Below are 16,884 nucleotides of genomic sequence, written 5' to 3'. Positions count from 1 at the left end.
AGCTCTCAAGCAGATGTAAATCTTAATACATCTCATTTTTCTGTACTTAATATTCATAGTTACATCTGTAAGGATAATCTTTACAGTTAGATAATTCAATCTCGTCTTTTATGTTCTAAGACATTAACTTGATATTTATCTTACTGCTGCCTTTTCAATGCCTTTGATCCAAACTACTAAAAAAAAAAGTCATATGATTCACATATGTTCTACCATAAGTAAGACTACCATCATAAGTTCTACCCATCTTCTTGAAACAACATACACCTTTTGTGTTTAGTCATTACATTACCATTTGTAACCAGTGATAATATAAGTTTGATGATCTACTAATTAAATAAAGGCTTTTGGGAAAATATTTTTGTAAGAAACTGAAAGACTAAATAAGGCCTTGAATAGCTTTATTGAAATCTGTATAAATAAACATGCGCATTTCAAATGTAAACCCAAGTGAACTCAAGTGCAGACAAAATTTTAACCTCTGTCATGCAGGAGGTTAGTTTACATTTAAAAAAAACTCAAAGCAGCTTTAAAATACCAGGATGAAACACCAGCTTTAATATCAAGGTATAAAGCAAAGCCATGTCCAACATACCTCATTTATATCCTGGTCAATGCAATTTTTTTAAACTTTTTAATGCTAACATAAATAAATAATTTACCAAAATGTGCACTCACAGAGTGAACTTTTATTTACAATACACAATTTATAACCTATTGTATTTGATTAGTTCAAGTGAAGAACATCATACTTTTTGCTTTTATAACAGTGGGACACAAAGTAATTCTTCAGGTAGTAGATATGTGAAGTGTGCCCCTGCACTTAAATGCTCCTATCAAAGGCAGTATTGTATACAAATCAACAATACATTCTTCCAACTAGATCAAAGGGAAAGCAGCAAATTAAAAATGTTTCAAACTGTCACTTATTTTTGGCATCCTGGACCCTTGAACATGGTTAACTAAAATCCAATTCAAGGTTTGTATGCTTTATATACTGTACAGGTTCTGACTTGAACATGCAAATGCCAATTTTCCTATAACGTTACCTTTTGAGATAAGCTGTAAGGCTATGGTGAATTCCATCAGGAACACACAAAGAAAATTAACAGACCTACCTTTAAAATCAATTGTTCATTAACAATTTAAAGGCAAGTTATATGGGAAAAACCTCTTTCATTTAAGCCTGATGCACAGTCATTACTATGGATACAGAATACTATTAAATCTGACCCTATTACAAAGTAGTTTGAAAGCTGCCAAACTACCAAAAATGGGGGAAACTTACAGCACAATTTTAAATTTTGGACTGACACCAGATTAAAGTTATGCACATCTTAGAAGCAAGGTAACAGGACTTATAATGTCTACAGAGTAGATCCAACAAGCAACAAGGGATACTTACATTTAATTGAGAAACTTTTGTTAATGCAGCATGAAATCCAGAACCTGTTCCACAGCAGCAGTAAGATGAACATAATATTCTGGATGTGTAACTATACCACAAAAGGTTAAAACACCTTTCCAAGCTATTTTCTTTTATCATGATTGAACTTTTTTTTAATTATTATTATTTCCCTTAAATTCAATGTTAATTTCCAGGGATAAACTTAAAATTTGATATTCCAAGAAAACTACTGCTCCTATTTTTGCCACATAGTATGTGTGAGTCTAATATACATGAATAGGAAACTATCCAAGAAACTAGACTCTGCAGTAGCATTCTTGTAATGCTAAGAAAATAAATGACCAAAATCCACAAATTTAACATTTTAGTTATTAACTCACATCCAAAAAACCAAAAGAAAACATAATTCATCAGAACAGCAGCAGAAAACTTAAAAGGGGTTTATTTGTGTTTTCCTATATATAGCTTGTGAATACAAGACTAAATGTATTAGAGACAATTTCTGTTAAAGTTTTATTGTGTTTCACTTCAAGTACTTCACATGTTAAAATGTAATAAATGATTTACATTCTGTTATCTGAAACTCCCCATCTCAGATTTAATTTTTAATTTGGTGGGCAATTTCACTTTTTCAATAGGTATCTCCAATAAGAAAGTCTCTTTTATGGCTTCTAGATCTTCCATTAGTTAGTATGCATACAGTTTTCATTTTCTATATCATTGTCATTTTCATTGCTGTCTTCATCACTCTCTAATGGGATGCCTGTGGCAGCTGAAGCACCTTGTTTAGTTTCCCGGTCAAGAGGGAAAAAGCCAGTTCCACTGATAGTGTCCTGTCTCTGGTAGAAGAGCACATATGCTGCTTTGGACTGTCAAACAAGCAAACAAAACAAAAAAGCAAACTTAATATGTTATGATCATCCAAACTGAAAGCTATCACCATGTGATTTATCCATTTTTCTCCTTCCTAATATATTCCACAGAAATGCACAGCACACAGCCTTTCAATAGCTCTTCCTCATGACATGCTGGTGTCATGTTTGAGCTTAGATTTCTTCTTCTTACATGAAGCAAGGGGCAAGATTCAGTTTGCGGGAAAAATGGTCAAAATCATGTGTACCAAAGGATTATAAATCAAGAGCTCAATGCTGGTAAGGAAAGTAAAACAAAAACACCTGAACAAAGAGTTCTTATGTTAAGCAATATGATTCGACCCATAGTACAAGAAGCTGTTTAAATACAAAAGTGAAATGAAACAAGGCACTCTCACTGTGCAGTTAATATCTATAGCAATAGGAAAAAGTTACAAAACATACACCAAGAAGAAGTATTATTTCAGGGATGGCTTGTTGGATTCTTATAATATCACAATAAAAGCCTTACAGTAAATACTAAACAGAAGCCTTGCACTAAATTCTGGCACTTCACAGTACTGTAGCACTTCCAAGCATCAGTCACAGTTCTCATTCTTGCTGCTGTTTGCCTAGGAAAAGATGTTCCTGTATTCTCACCCACTGGACTCAAGCTCCCTGGGTGAGCCATTATCCTAAAGTAGAAGTTGCCCACTGCCCTGATCCATCCCTAGCATATTAAAAATAACAAGTCTTAAAGATAGAGTAAATACTCCAAAACTACTGCTTTTATCAGCCTCTGCAGGTATGATTTAGGGGCCCAGTAAGCATCAGGCACAATTGAACAATAATGTTAGCTTGTATAAACTTTTCCTTGGTTATTATTTAAGTGTTGATGTTTTAGGAATAATATGCACTCATACCCCAGGAAATCTGGAGTTCAGAGTTAATATATACACCACCTCACCATAAAGAACTGATTTTTGTCCATATCATCAAATGCTCTGTACTACTGCAGTTGGTCATGATTCACTTCTGTTTGCTAATTACAGGCTGTATTCTCTCTAGGTGGGCAGTAGCAAACAAAGCATCTCTGCAAGATTAAATCTAATATGACAAATGAAGAATTACCAGGCTAGGCAGAAAGGAACAACATGCATTGAGTTCATTAAACTATCCCCCCTCAGCATGCACAGCATAGATTCTCTCCCATTCTTCAGTGTCTTTACAACTTGCAATGAGCTTGGTATTTCCACAAGCAATTCTTAATTATTGTGGCTCAAACAAGGACACAAATTATCGAGAGACATTCAACTTTAGAAAAAAACACTGGGGAAAATAATCTCCAACTCAGATTTAATTCCTGGTACTTTAAAGTCAGCACTCACTGGTTTACATTGACAAAAACTTGAGAAGCCATATAAACAAATGTGCTTGCATAATTGTATTTGTAAATGTATTCCCTATTAATTAATATTTGCATATTTCAGTATGTGATTTATTTCTTGCAGGCAAATTTATCTTCTCACTTGGGTCCCAAAGAGAATAATAAAGCATCTGCCATAAAAGTCTACTGATCAAAAAATGAATGGTCTCACAAATTCAACCCTTATATTCACATTTATAGGCCTAAACTGCATGAGGATGTGGTATGCATGGAAGAATCTTAAATCAACATAGTAACATAACGCTGCTTGTTCAAATATGTTTAAGGTAAAGTTAATGACTATACTGTATATTTAAATAAAATATAATATTAATTTTTTTTCAAGGTCTCTGTTTTTTCTTTAATCGTTTTCTCAGCTGTTTGCCAACAAAAGCTAAGAATCTGCCTAGGATTTATTGATTAAACAATTTAAAAAAATACAGCAAGTCAAAATGTGGTGATCCAGGGTTACAGGAAAACATTTCCTGACATTTTATGACATGCAAATTACTGCTTTTATGCTTAAAATATACTATATTTACTCAAATACAAGACAAACTTCACCATCAGAATGGGGGGAAAAAGCCACTTGTCTTATATTCACATACAAGGAAATCTCATTAAATACAGTGTCTAAACTGTTGCCAAAAGCAGCATTTGCTCAGTAATGGAAAGCAACTATAAATATGATTAAATGCAGCCAACACTGAGCATAACTATAAAAACACATGGCCCATCTTGGGCAAAAATACTGATGGGAACCCCCCCCCCCTTTTTTTTTTAAAGGGCCAAAAAGGTGGGTGTTCCCTCTGCAGGGAACAGGCACTGGGGCCTGGAAGCACTGCAATACTCGGTCAGCCCTGGGACGGCCAGAACGAGCCCCAATACCTTTTCCTTGGTGACAAAAATGCTACATTTGATATGCTGATGGGAACCTGCCACCAGGCTAGGTTAGCACAGACCATATGAATATGATATATGGTAGTACCCATTGTACACAGTCCCCCCGCAGTGCTGACTCTTTCAGGTTATGGTGAGCCACTACACTGAATACATTTTGACTTCCTCTTCACTACCACAGTTGAGCTATGCCTTTCTTTCCCATTTTCAATTATTCCTATTTATTCACCAGTCTTAAAAATTTCTGGCAAACATCATCAAATGAGTTCACCTGAATCTCTTGGTCACCCCCTCTCTGAGTCTATTGCATACGATTAGTGTGGCCCTACACTCTATGAGGTAGAGGCCGACATAGTTGAGAAAAAACTAGCAGTGTAACAAATCATCCAGTAAAGGATATGTTTTAATAACTAGAGGGGGGGCCTTTTAATCATTGGCCATATCAAAGTTCAAAATCAGAGTTCAAGATTTACCATCTTATTAACTAGATCCTCTTGTAGCATATAAACAACTTGCTGCTTTTGGGGAAAGAATATTATGTTCAATGCACTCTAAGTAAACTCTATGAATATACATTTCTGGACAACCTCAAGACTCATGGAACCACTGGGTGTTTTTGTCAGTCATGAGTGGGGAACTAATGACCACTTAAATCCTTTGTGGGGGTATCTGGAGTACATACACACACACACACACACACACACACACTGAGCAGTGCTGAGCTGTGGGGTCACCATGGCTCGAAATGCTGTTGACTCAGCTGGGGCCTAGCCCAGTGAACTATATGGTAAATCACACCCTTTTGGTTTGGGACTAATATCATGCACAATTTGTACTATATACAAGTAGGTGTCAAAGTGCTACTTAAAAGTGTTTATGGAGTACCTGTGCTAAAACCTGAAGCCATTTCAGAAAAGGTAAACTGCATCAATTCTGGATAAGCCAAATCCATGGGTACCTCTAATATAAAGGTGTGAAAAATACAGCTCATGGGCTGAATCCGGCCCACTGAAGGATTCTGTTCAGCTCATGGCAGGTCCCTGGGCTCCACCCAGTCCACAGGGCAGCGTGGGCCGGTGCCACTGTTCCTGGGGTGGCATGGGGTGCTGGGGTGGCATGGTGGCTGAACTCCATTTTCCAGAAGCCCCAGGTCCATCGGTTACTGCAGCCACTGGATCCAACCTCACTGGCTAGGCACCCTGACCCATATGAGTTGCACCCACCACTGGGGGTGAGACCCACGCAGGCAGGGCACCAGGCCTGGAAACTGGGATGGGCCTGCAGGCCAGTGGGGAGTGATATCCAAGGGTGAGACAGGCAGGTGAGGCCAAGGAGACCCTGGGATCTCAGGGCAGTGACAATGCAGGGCAGGGGCCCAGGGCAAAGCCATGCTCGGCTGCCTGCATACCCCTGTGAAAGGCATTATTGGTTCCATGGGCAGGTACGTGGGGGGAGTGGATCACAGCTCTGCCCTGGCCCCAGTCCTGGGCTGTCACTGCCCCAAGAACTTGGCCCTAGTCCTGGCTGCAGCTCCCTGCCTGCCCTGATGAGCACCCTATTTGTGCAGTTCTTGGCCATTCTCCATGGAGACTCCAGGATCGCAAAGCAGTGACAGCACAGGGACAGGGTGCATAGGCAGCAAACCATAGTTCTGCCTTGGCCCTGTGCTGTCACCACCCCATGATCCCAGGGTCTCTATGAAGATTGGCCAGGAGCCATGTGGGCAGGGGGCATGGCAGTGCAGACAAGCTGGAGCTGCTGGCAGGCAGGAAGCTGTGTCCAGGGCCAGGTCTGGGATCTTGGGGTGGTGACACCATGAGGCTCCTGACTGTGGAATCTGCACCCACTGCGGGAGTGTGTGGGCAGCAGATCATGCCCCTTGGGCCCCAACCCCATGCTGTCATCACAGCTCAGCAAACTTCCCTATGTGGCTTATGGGCCCAAATAATTGCCCACTGCTCTAATAGTTTACCTATATGCAAATTACTACAGAAATGTTTATTTCAGGGTCAGTGTTTTCAGATTTGCCCCTCACTTCCATGTGCTCAGGGAGAGTAGGGTCTGACAGCAAGAAGGGAGCGCGGGGGGGGGGGGGGGGGGGGCGGCAAGGTGGCTACCTGACCCCCCACAGATTTATTTCTCTTGCTGTATCAATGAGAGGGGGAGAAATTCAAGGCAAACCTGAAATAATTAGATTTTACACCAGGAAAATTATAATAAATTTAGAAACTAATTATTGGGGGTTCTCATATTCAGGGTCATCTTATATTTGAGTAAATATGGTATCAAAAATAATACACCTACAGTTTGTTGAATTTTCTTTTTGCAATGCAAAGCTTTCTAAGGGTGATATTTTTTTATTGGACTAACTATGTAGTTGAGATAAAGTTACACAAGTTTTCGAATGCAAAACATTCTTCCTGACTGTTTTGCATCCATAATATTCCTTAAAACATGGCAGATTACTAAAAACTTAAACCATTAATTACAAATTAATCACACATCAGGAAAACCTAAAAGTTACCTTAATATTTCTTATTAGGAAAAAAAAAAATACTTGCCACTATTTGGTCCTCAGATGCAGTTGACACACTACTATCATCGAAGTAGTACCATTTTCCATCATCCTTATTTTTTGCAAAAGCAGTATCTACGATAAAGCAAGTCACCCAAGTCTTTAGTTTTGGGGTCAGAACACAATCACTAAAGAAGGCATCAAAGCTGGTCTCAGGCAAACATTTGATTTTTTGAATATTATTGTTGGATCATAGTTCTAAGATCCATCCTTCCAACCAGTCTTTTTTTTGTAGCTCGGGGAACAAAATATTCCAGATTTAGGTTTTTATCATATTAACTTCAAGGGAACACCTGCCAAATTAAACTTCCTCCTTCTCAAGAGTGTGAAATCAAGAAAAGACCTATAGGTCAAAATAAAGGTCCAAAGGGGCTTTAATTCACATCTTTTTCTCCTGTCTCTTATGAGACATGAGATATATAAGTGTATAAATATGAAGATTAGGAAGGCAAGGCAAGTTGCTTATAGCCCTGAGTGGACAACACACTTTTTGTCTGAATCTGTATCCTAGAAAAAGTTATGTGCAAGAGTATGTAAAATTTTTCTTGAAATCCCATTTTAAATTAGTACTGTTGCTAAGGGGATGAGAACAGGCCTCTTCTACACATTACAAATAAATTAATTACATTATTCCTCCTCAGCCATTAAAAAAAACCCTGAAGTTGATGAAGAGCTCATATCAGTGTGCGCATGTGCACACACGCACACACAGAGGATGTGTCTACACGAGACGCTAATGTTGCAGTACTCCAATTCTACTGTGCATTAGAGTGGCTGACAAAAAGAGTGCTAATGTGCAGTAGAATTAAACTACTTTGCAATGGCATCACACAAAAACCGCCTGAGCTAATGCACAGTAGCTCTGATTACAGTGCATTAAGTTAGTGCCTGTCATTACCAGTAATAAGCCTAATGCGCTGTAATTACAGCACATTTAATGAATGTGTAAATGCATCCATAGAATAACATGATGGTAGTCAAAATTAACTTACAATGCCCTCCTCCCATTCCTCCATAGTGGTTGGACACAGCAATCAAATTATAGCGGCAAGGCCCTGCATTTGGATTAATAAGGAATTCTGACATATCCAAGTCACTGTTTAAAAATAAAGAAAAAAAAAATCAGCATTATAATGTTTTTCCTTAGCAGTTGCTTAACATTTTTGTTCCTTTGGGCTCTTGGATTTATATCGGAGCCAGTGGTACAAAAATTCATATGGGGCAACAACTGCACTCTCACAATTTGATACAATTTTGCTATGCATTTCCTCATAGTAAGAGCCGATATGGGAATACTCTGAACATGTGCACATATACAACCCTTTCTCTTCACATTTATATAGAAAGAATAATATAAAATATCCACCTGAATTGGATAGCTACAGAAGTCTCTCACTTCTTTGCAAAACCCCTTGCTAATGCCATTTAGGGAATTTACTTTTCATATCTACATGTCAGCATCTTGCCTGTCATTTTTGTATACAAATAATTTGAACAATTACAGTAACTTTGCACCTGTGAAACAGAGTACGTATCAGCATCTCACTTGTTACACGCTACTTGGTCTCCCACCCACAGTCTGCACTGAGCTGTTTCCTGGATCTATAAATGGAACCAACATACTTACAAATGAAGCAGAAACTTATTATATAACTATGAGTTTAAATGCATATTTTAGACATGTTAGGAAAGCAAAAGCCAGAAGTTAAATAATTACATTTTTTTCTTACTTTATTGGAAAATCAACCAACGTATCCAACTTGTCCCTCATGTATCTGCTGTAAGAAAAGCGCTTTAGATGCACTACCAGAACTGGAGGCAACGACCACAAATCTAACTTTTTGGTTGCTTGTTGATGTTCTTTACAATTTGGACAATACCTAAAAGACAGATATTCGCTTTAACACCTGCACTCTTTATGTATACTAATGTGTACAGACACTCCAGTTTAGAAGTGGATATGTAAAGGTTTACCCATATAAAACCAAACATTGCTCTTTAATTATATACCCACGGTGCCTTAAAATTTAATTTTACCCTGACTGATCCTGCCCCAGGTCAAAAAGAGAGGGCTGCATTTAAAATATTTTGAAGGAAGAAAATGAGTCAAATTGTAAAAACTGTATTTAATTTCTGTGCTACTCTTAACTTTTAATTCAAGAGAAGTTAAAGGGATATGGAACATTTCAGTAAATTACATTAACTGAAAGAGAAGATACTTGGGGCTTGTCAAGAGGCCAGAGCTTACCACTGAAATATGGGGCACAGATCCCTGTTGGCAGTGTGTGTCAACAGCGGGGTGGGGAAGCAACAGCCATGTTAATCCTCATGGCCACTGCAGGTATGGCATCTGGTTCTTGTTTGGGTGGGGAAGAAGAGGGTTAGGGTTGACACCCATGTTTTAGACAACACAGTTACAAGGAAGACAAGGGAGGCAGATGAAGTGCAAAATAAATTCTTCTTCAGCTACACATGGCCTCTGGATATTCCTCATGTGAAACCAGGAATACAAAGTCTTGGCAAGAAGGCCTAATACCAATTTAAAAAGTACTGCTGAACTCCTGTTCCCAAGAAAGTACCAGACAAGATGAATGGTCCCACTTAAAGACTATTCCACCACAAAAGTGTTATTTAGTAACATTACTGCACCAGGTCATTGATCTTTCTTTAATTCTTTCAATCAGTTCAAAGGTTTTCAGATGCAGATACATACAGTGACAACAAAACTGAGTTTAGTATAGAGCACTACACCCCATATTTTCAAGAGCGAGTTGGTGACAATGCTCATCTCTCAGTTAATATACAGTTAAGATCACAAGTCCAGAAGTGGGAAACCTGGGTTTTAGGCCTTCCTAAGCTTGAAGAGACTGAAACTCTTGTACCCTAGCTGTTGGACTATAGGTTAGCATAGATAGGAGCGCCTTCCACTCCTCCTGCTTAGCTGCACCACTAGCAGCCAAGAGTACAAGAATCATGGGGCCAGAAAAAGATGCAAAAGGAATCCTGACTCAGTAGCCCAGCAGTGGTAGTACTGCCTAGGGAATAAGGTAACCTGGGCTCTGGGACTGTCTATCTATTTTGCATTAGACAGTTATTGGCTGGAAAACCCCACGAAAAAAGTAAAATAACTATGGGAACAGTAACTATAACCCAGATTTTCCTCCTTCCTCTTCCTTCCAGAGAAGAGCCACGCGCATGATCAGGGGTCAGGGAAGCAGACCCTACGATGACAGGCTGAGAGCCCTGGGGCTCTTTAGCCTGGAAAAGCGCAGGCTCAGGGGTGATCTGATGGCCACCTACAAGTTTATCAGGGGTGATCACCAGTATCTGGGGGAACATTTGTTCACCAGAGCGCCCCAAGGGATGACGAGGACGAATGGTCACAAACTACTACAAGATCGTTTCAGGCTGGACATAAGGAAGAATTTCTTTACTGTCCGAGCCCCCAAGGTCTGGAACAGCCTGCTGCCGGAGGTTGTTCAAGCGCCTTCATTGAACACCTTCAAGATGAAACTGGATGCTTATCTTGCTGGGATCCTATGACCCCAGCTGACGTCCTGCCCTTTGGGCGGGGGGCTGGACTCGATCTTCCGAGGTCCCTTCCAGCCCTAATGTCTATGAAATCTATGAAATCTATGAAGTGTCCTCATCACAGGAGTAGAGTCAGATACAGGTTCTAATCTTCTCAAGATGACAAGAAATTATAACTTAAAGTTCTCCACTTTCTAGGCAGGGGTTCTAGCCACTAGCCTATTAGAACAAAGTGGACACCACAACCATCACTCCTTACAGGTTTGTAGTGTACTCTGGTGGCATGTACTCTGGTGGCATATCACAATGTATTCAGTGGCCACATGGGATTTCTGGTTTTAAGACGAGCTTCAAGTACCTCCTGGCACTGACCTAAATCACAACATAGCCTAAGTGGCTGATCTGGACCAGTTTCAAGTGACTTAAGTGGCTAGAACCAATCAAAGTCTTCTTTAAGCCACTACGAAAAAATGATCTGGATTTGGTGCCAAGTGCCTTTGATTTACATCTAACAAAAAACCCCAAGCACAACTTGCTCGCCAAAAAGGGACAAGAGGAAAACTACATAGCTACAACACATGGGTCATTCAAGTAATGTTGCTCAGCCTTTCACTGACTTCCAAAAGTATTGACATTTTTGGGGGCTCATCTATCCAATCAGAAAGCCTTCTCAACAGCTAGGGCTCACTACTGAAGTGAAAATGATTTATAAAAAAGCGGTATATGAAATGGTCTGGTTTAGATAGAGATTGTGAATTTTGCTTACAAATAATTTAAACAATCACAATTCACTCACCCTACTTGAAGCTGTAATTTTGATTAAGGATATTGTCTTTAACCAGTTAAATGGGTGCAGAGTCTCAGTGGATAATAGATGGGCAGATCCATCCAAAGATTGCAGATAGGTAACTTCAGATGCATGAAGATAAGATATTTTAGATATACTAAATTGGGTTCTTTTTATAGATTAAATACAGACATAGTATGGAGATACGCTGTTATCTGCTACTAAAGAGAAAACTCTCTCTGTTTTTAGGTATAACATTTCATTATGAACATTTTGCTGGAGTGCAGCAAGGTACTCTACACTCTGGTCAAATATCCCATGATCTAAACCAGCAGTCTGCAAGGTTTTCCCAGCAGTGGGTAAGAATGACCTAACTTGGGTCTTAGGTGGGCCAGTTCTAGGACCTGGATGCCACTGTAACTTCTTCTTGCTACCTCGCTGAGGTACAGCAGAAAGCTCCTGGTTACTTGGTTGCAGTTGCAGTGTGGGCAAAGCTGCCCACTGCTGAATGCTAGTGAAGTCCTCTGACTCTGGGCTGGATCTGGCTCATGAGCTGTAGATTACCAGCCCCTGAGCTAAATAGAAAGTTAAGAGATTTAGCTAGTTTGGTCTCCATTCTAGTTTATCTCAGTTCATGTCCAAGAGATCCATGAACAGTACTGACCTAGACCTGTAGGGGCAGCACTGGCCAGTCTGTTTTCCAGGAGGAACAAAAAAAAAAAAAAAATGCTAGATGATCAAATTAAAGCTATCCCAGCACTCACTTAGATGCATGGAGCCCGACTTCTAATTGCTGCAGGAATTCTGGAATGGAATCTAGTGTCCTTACAACTCGAAACTTAAACTAGATAAAGACTTGTTCATGTCTTCACAAAGGGCCATGACAGCTGAGTAAAAAGGTTAACTTGTATGGCCTAAATTATGAGAAAGTGATGAATGCCTGTCCTGGGTTAGAGTTGAAAAAATCCTGGCACGTGAAGCAACAAACTAGCTGTAGGCATGTTTTTCATGTAAGGAATATATGCATACTATTAGTCTGGGGGGGGTTGTTGGGTGTGAAATACATGGTTTAAAAATAGGCTTTTGCACTAGTCTGCTTTATTTGGACAGGACACCCTGAAACAGATTGCTTGGGGTTTCTACATTGTATGGTTTGAACTATCTGAACACCAAAACACCACACAGGTGACAATATTCAGATGTTATCTTGTAGCAGAACTGGGGTTGAAATACACACAGCCTATACAGCCAGAACATTTAAGAGCTGCACAGATTTAAAAGATTCTACCCATTCTGGAGACAAGTGGTGCAGCTTCTTAAGTGCACCTACTTTTCATATAGGAATGTATAAGCATGAATACAAACATGCAATGTAGTAGGTGAGAAAACAGTAAGTGACCAATTGGCTGTCTGAAGCGCTCCAGAGATTAATTTTAAAGACACTGAACACAAAGCTAATTCATCATATCAATTTTCATTTTTGCCCTTACCATGGATCTTCAGCACCTAGTTTTTCCTTTGTTGTGAACAGTTCAATGCAATCTTTTAATTTCACATAGGGTTTTTTCGGAGGTTTATATTCCACACTTTCATGTTTTTCAAAGTCCTAAAGAGAAGTATTTCTTGAGTTAAGAGAACAAATGAAACAAAACTCATTTTAGTGATATCGTCTTACTATGAACAGTAACTACAAGCTCCTAAATATGGAAAGTTCGCAAACATGTTGAAGTGAAAATTAATTTTAGAACTTCCAGACTTATTTTACCGAATTAGGGAGCCTTAAGTCTCCTTGCTACATGCAGAAAGTTTCTCACGTGGAGACATATTTAGTCTGAACATATGATTTAATAAAAACCATGCTGTATCTTAATGCTTTCTTTAAATGTTTCTACAGAAGTACACTTCATACAGTAATTCATTAAACCCAAATATGCCTGCATTGCTAAAAGTTTGGTAATGGTGAAAAGGCTGAGGAATATAAATGGCTTACCTCAGCTGCATTATCATCGAAGTATCTTTTTTTCAATTCAGGATCCCAATCCAAAGCAAGGAAAGATCTTTCTAAGATGAAAAAACATATTTCCTGCTTAAAACTACAAATTATTTCTTCATCAGAATATGTTTAATTTAGATGAAATATTAATCAAAATGAGTTGAAGTAACTATTAGCAAAATTTTAAAAGAGAGACAAAAAACAGCTTTAATTTAAATACTTGGAAGTTTTGTGTCTGAGATTAACAGCTTTCAACCGTCAAGATATTCTTTGGCAGTAATTAGACATGATTTATGCCGTCTTCAAGAAAATATCCAAGCACACATTGGTGCATATATCTGCACTGAGAGGGGAACACTTTTACCAGATGAAAAGAACTAAGTTGCTTACAGCAAGTGGCATCAGAAAAAAAGACAAAACAATCAAATTTATCTAGTGCACTCCCCACTTACCATCAAGCCTAGATTGCCTATCCTCAAATCTAATGTGCCTGGTATCATCTTTAATATAATTGATGTCAGTATTGCCTAAATTATTGAACTGGAATGTAAACAATCTTTTTTTGTGCCCCGTGAGTGGTTGTCCTTTGCAAGTGTCCTCAGTACATAATCCATTTTCAGAATCATTGTCGCCTCCAACTGAGTCTTCTGACTGGCTGTTTTCATTCTCTGAAGGAAGTTCCTGATCCTGGCTGGATTCATCATCTTGTTCATCTGTCTCCATTTCACCTGAGAAAAAAATACAGCTGTCATGAAAAAACTTGACAACTCACCCATTTCCATACCATTTAAAATGCCTTATTTATTTACATGAATTTTAATGGTCACAAGCAAGACTTAATCTGAAAGTAATGTACTTGTTTGCCTCAACAGTACTTTCATGGCATTTCAGCTTCCTGTTAAGTTCTTCATACAATCATTGGTTATACAGTTGTATACAATTACTCACAGACTGGAGAGGACTGCATCCCTTTTCCCTCTCTCCATCCATATTTTTAACTTTCATTTCCCTGTTCAAGCAATATTCTCTCAGCTCCCCAAACTATTTGAAGACTTGAACTTTTAAAGAAAATCAAGACAAAAGTAGTATTTTTGTCTTTCGAAACTAGGCTTCCAAAAACCAACTAGACGTCCAACTGGTAAAAGGGAATCCAATGCTAAGATAAGTTTAATTCCTAGCAAACAGGTCAAACTCCTGTTCTACTTCTAGTAAGTCTCTTGTAACAACTGTCAATTGACAAACTATTTTACTGTCAGAGTTAAAAGGAAAAAAAACCCACTCCTGTTGAGATTAGTATAATTATATGCCTGAAGCTCTTACCCCATTGAAAATAAAGTTCAAATGTCAAGGCTTTTAAAAAATAAAACAAAAAAATCCACCTTAATACTTAAATTTGGGGTCAGTTAAGTAGCATGACATTTTACTGCCACTTGGTGAGACAAATTTAGCCAGTAAGAACTAGAAGTACTTCAATGAGTGACCCTCATCAGTTTGTAGCTTGTACACTAGCCGGCAGTGATGTGGTCAGACCCTGGAGGGGGCGGGATATGTCAAGCCAGTCTGGGCTACAAAGAAGGCTGTCAAAGTAAGTTGCTTTTTAAATTGTGAATGTTTCAAACGAAATGCAAAATATTAAACCAGGGACACAGACACATGTGCCTTACTTGGGGATCCTTCTTCATGTATCCCATTTGGGCCATTACCATTGATACCATGGTCTTTACAGCAATGTAGGGATCCGTCAGTGTCTTCACTTTCAGTACCTGTTTTTACATATCGGCTAAAAAAACAAAACAAAAATAAGTGCTTTTATCAATGAGGTTTTTGATTAATATCTGGATAGTTTAATTATGAACAGTGAAAAACAGCAGGCACTAGAAATATTCTTACTACATACCATACTCTGATAGCACTTCACTAACTATTCTAAAGTACATTGACTTTAGAATTTACTGCTGAAAGATTTAGAGAGATTCTTCAACTCATTTCTTTTGCTCTTTTCTGGCAAAATCATTTGATTATGTCTAGCTTCTTTTGCTCTATACTGGTTTATGTTTAATGAGATAGCAATCACATTTTTATTATATAGCCCATAAACATATACATGAAACTGACCTGTTTTTCTAAGCTAGTCTAGACAGAAAAGTTATACTAATATAAGGGTATTGTGTGAATTTAAACTTACGGTTATAACAGCATAATTATCAGTGTGGGCACTTTTTCTAGTCAAGTTATGCTGTTCAGAAGAAATGAATTAAACAATACCCAAAAGTGCTCTTACTTTTATTCTAGAATAACAATATCCACTGGTATAAGTACAGTGTTTAACCATACTGGTATAACTGGTGAAACTCCTATGTGGCTATACCATAATATACCATTATTTTAATCAAAATGTCAACCTTCCTGCCCACCACATGCCCAACCTGGGGCACTTTTTTGATAAGGTTATGTCAACAAAATCTAATTGAATCACAAACTAGTTTAGACTAAGAGGTTAAAACATGAGAAGTAAAATAACTATGCTTACTTTCTGTAAAATAATTGTTGAAAGTCTAATCAGCTCATTGGCAAAGCATATTAATAACAGCCATACACAGAATCTGGTTGTTCATACTGATGACATTCAACTTTTTCTTTAAGCAATATTCTTACCACATTCTTAACAGCAGAAGGTTGTACAGTTTATCTTCAGTATTGTTTCTAGGCACTGCTATAAGAAAAGGTTGACCAAACAGTGAAGAACCACTATGGTGGCTGTAACCAGTGTGTCTGTACTTTTCCCTTAAACAAACTGGAATTATTACTTGCTCAGTATCCTCTGTTCTGTTGATGGCAATTTCAAACCTAAAATAGTAGAAAAGCAGAAAGAAAGGTCATTTAGAAAATCAAGACAAAACCAAGATCTCTCTATTACATGTTCCTGCTGTGGCAGGAAGTGGCTTAGCTGAAACTAATGCCAACAGCACACAACTATATAGTTAATAGAAAGGTATTTTCTTGACTAGTCACCACAAAAGTATATTACTTGTACTTACACATAGATGTCATCGCGTTCCATAATACTACTCAGATTTTCATCCATGGCAAATATTCGGTGAAACCTATGATTGTATATATCAGTAACTATCATCTACAAGAAAATGAAATTTAAATTACTATTAAATTTAACACTGAAAGTACTTATACACAGCCCAATATTAAGCAAGGAACTCCAATGTCTTACCTTATCTGCAGCAACACCAGACAAAGCTGACAGGGCTGTGCAAAGGTCCGTTATATTTCCAATTTTTGGAACAACTACTTTGTACTAAAAATAAAATAACAACTTATCATCCTTAAAGTATTGGAGATGTATGAATGAAATGACTTGTCAGATGTTCAGCTTCTACATAGATTTAACACACTTCTTC

General features: G+C 38.3%; 1 protein-coding gene across 4 annotated transcripts in view; it reads right to left on the bottom strand.

The window, feature by feature from the left end:
• Positions 1-384: 384 nt before the first annotated feature.
• Positions 385-16,884, bottom strand: part of USP15 (ubiquitin specific peptidase 15) — a 105,428-nt gene continuing 88,928 nt past the window's right edge. For all 4 annotated transcript variants that reach the window (XM_006260490.3, XM_006260491.3, XM_014595902.2 and 1 more), the window contains 11 exons: positions 16,698-16,781; positions 16,510-16,604; positions 16,127-16,318; positions 15,136-15,251; positions 13,924-14,199; positions 13,469-13,539; positions 12,969-13,084; positions 8,891-9,040; positions 8,153-8,256; positions 7,147-7,235; positions 385-2,277 (listed from right to left, as the gene is read on the bottom strand). In XM_006260490.3, coding sequence (XP_006260552.1) covers positions 2,092-2,277; positions 7,147-7,235; positions 8,153-8,256; positions 8,891-9,040; positions 12,969-13,084; positions 13,469-13,539; positions 13,924-14,199; positions 15,136-15,251; positions 16,127-16,318; positions 16,510-16,604; positions 16,698-16,781 — 1,479 coding nt within the window. In that variant the 3' untranslated portion in view covers positions 385-2,091. The remainder of the gene's footprint in view (positions 2,278-7,146; positions 7,236-8,152; positions 8,257-8,890; positions 9,041-12,968; positions 13,085-13,468; positions 13,540-13,923; positions 14,200-15,135; positions 15,252-16,126; positions 16,319-16,509; positions 16,605-16,697; positions 16,782-16,884) is intronic.

The sequence above is a fragment of the Alligator mississippiensis genome, chromosome 4 (genome assembly GCF_030867095.1).
Source record: "Alligator mississippiensis isolate rAllMis1 chromosome 4, rAllMis1, whole genome shotgun sequence".
Taxonomy (NCBI): Eukaryota; Metazoa; Chordata; order Crocodylia; family Alligatoridae; genus Alligator; species Alligator mississippiensis.
The sequence above is the reverse complement of the archived record's forward strand: the minus strand, read 5'-3'. Positions and strand labels throughout refer to the sequence as shown.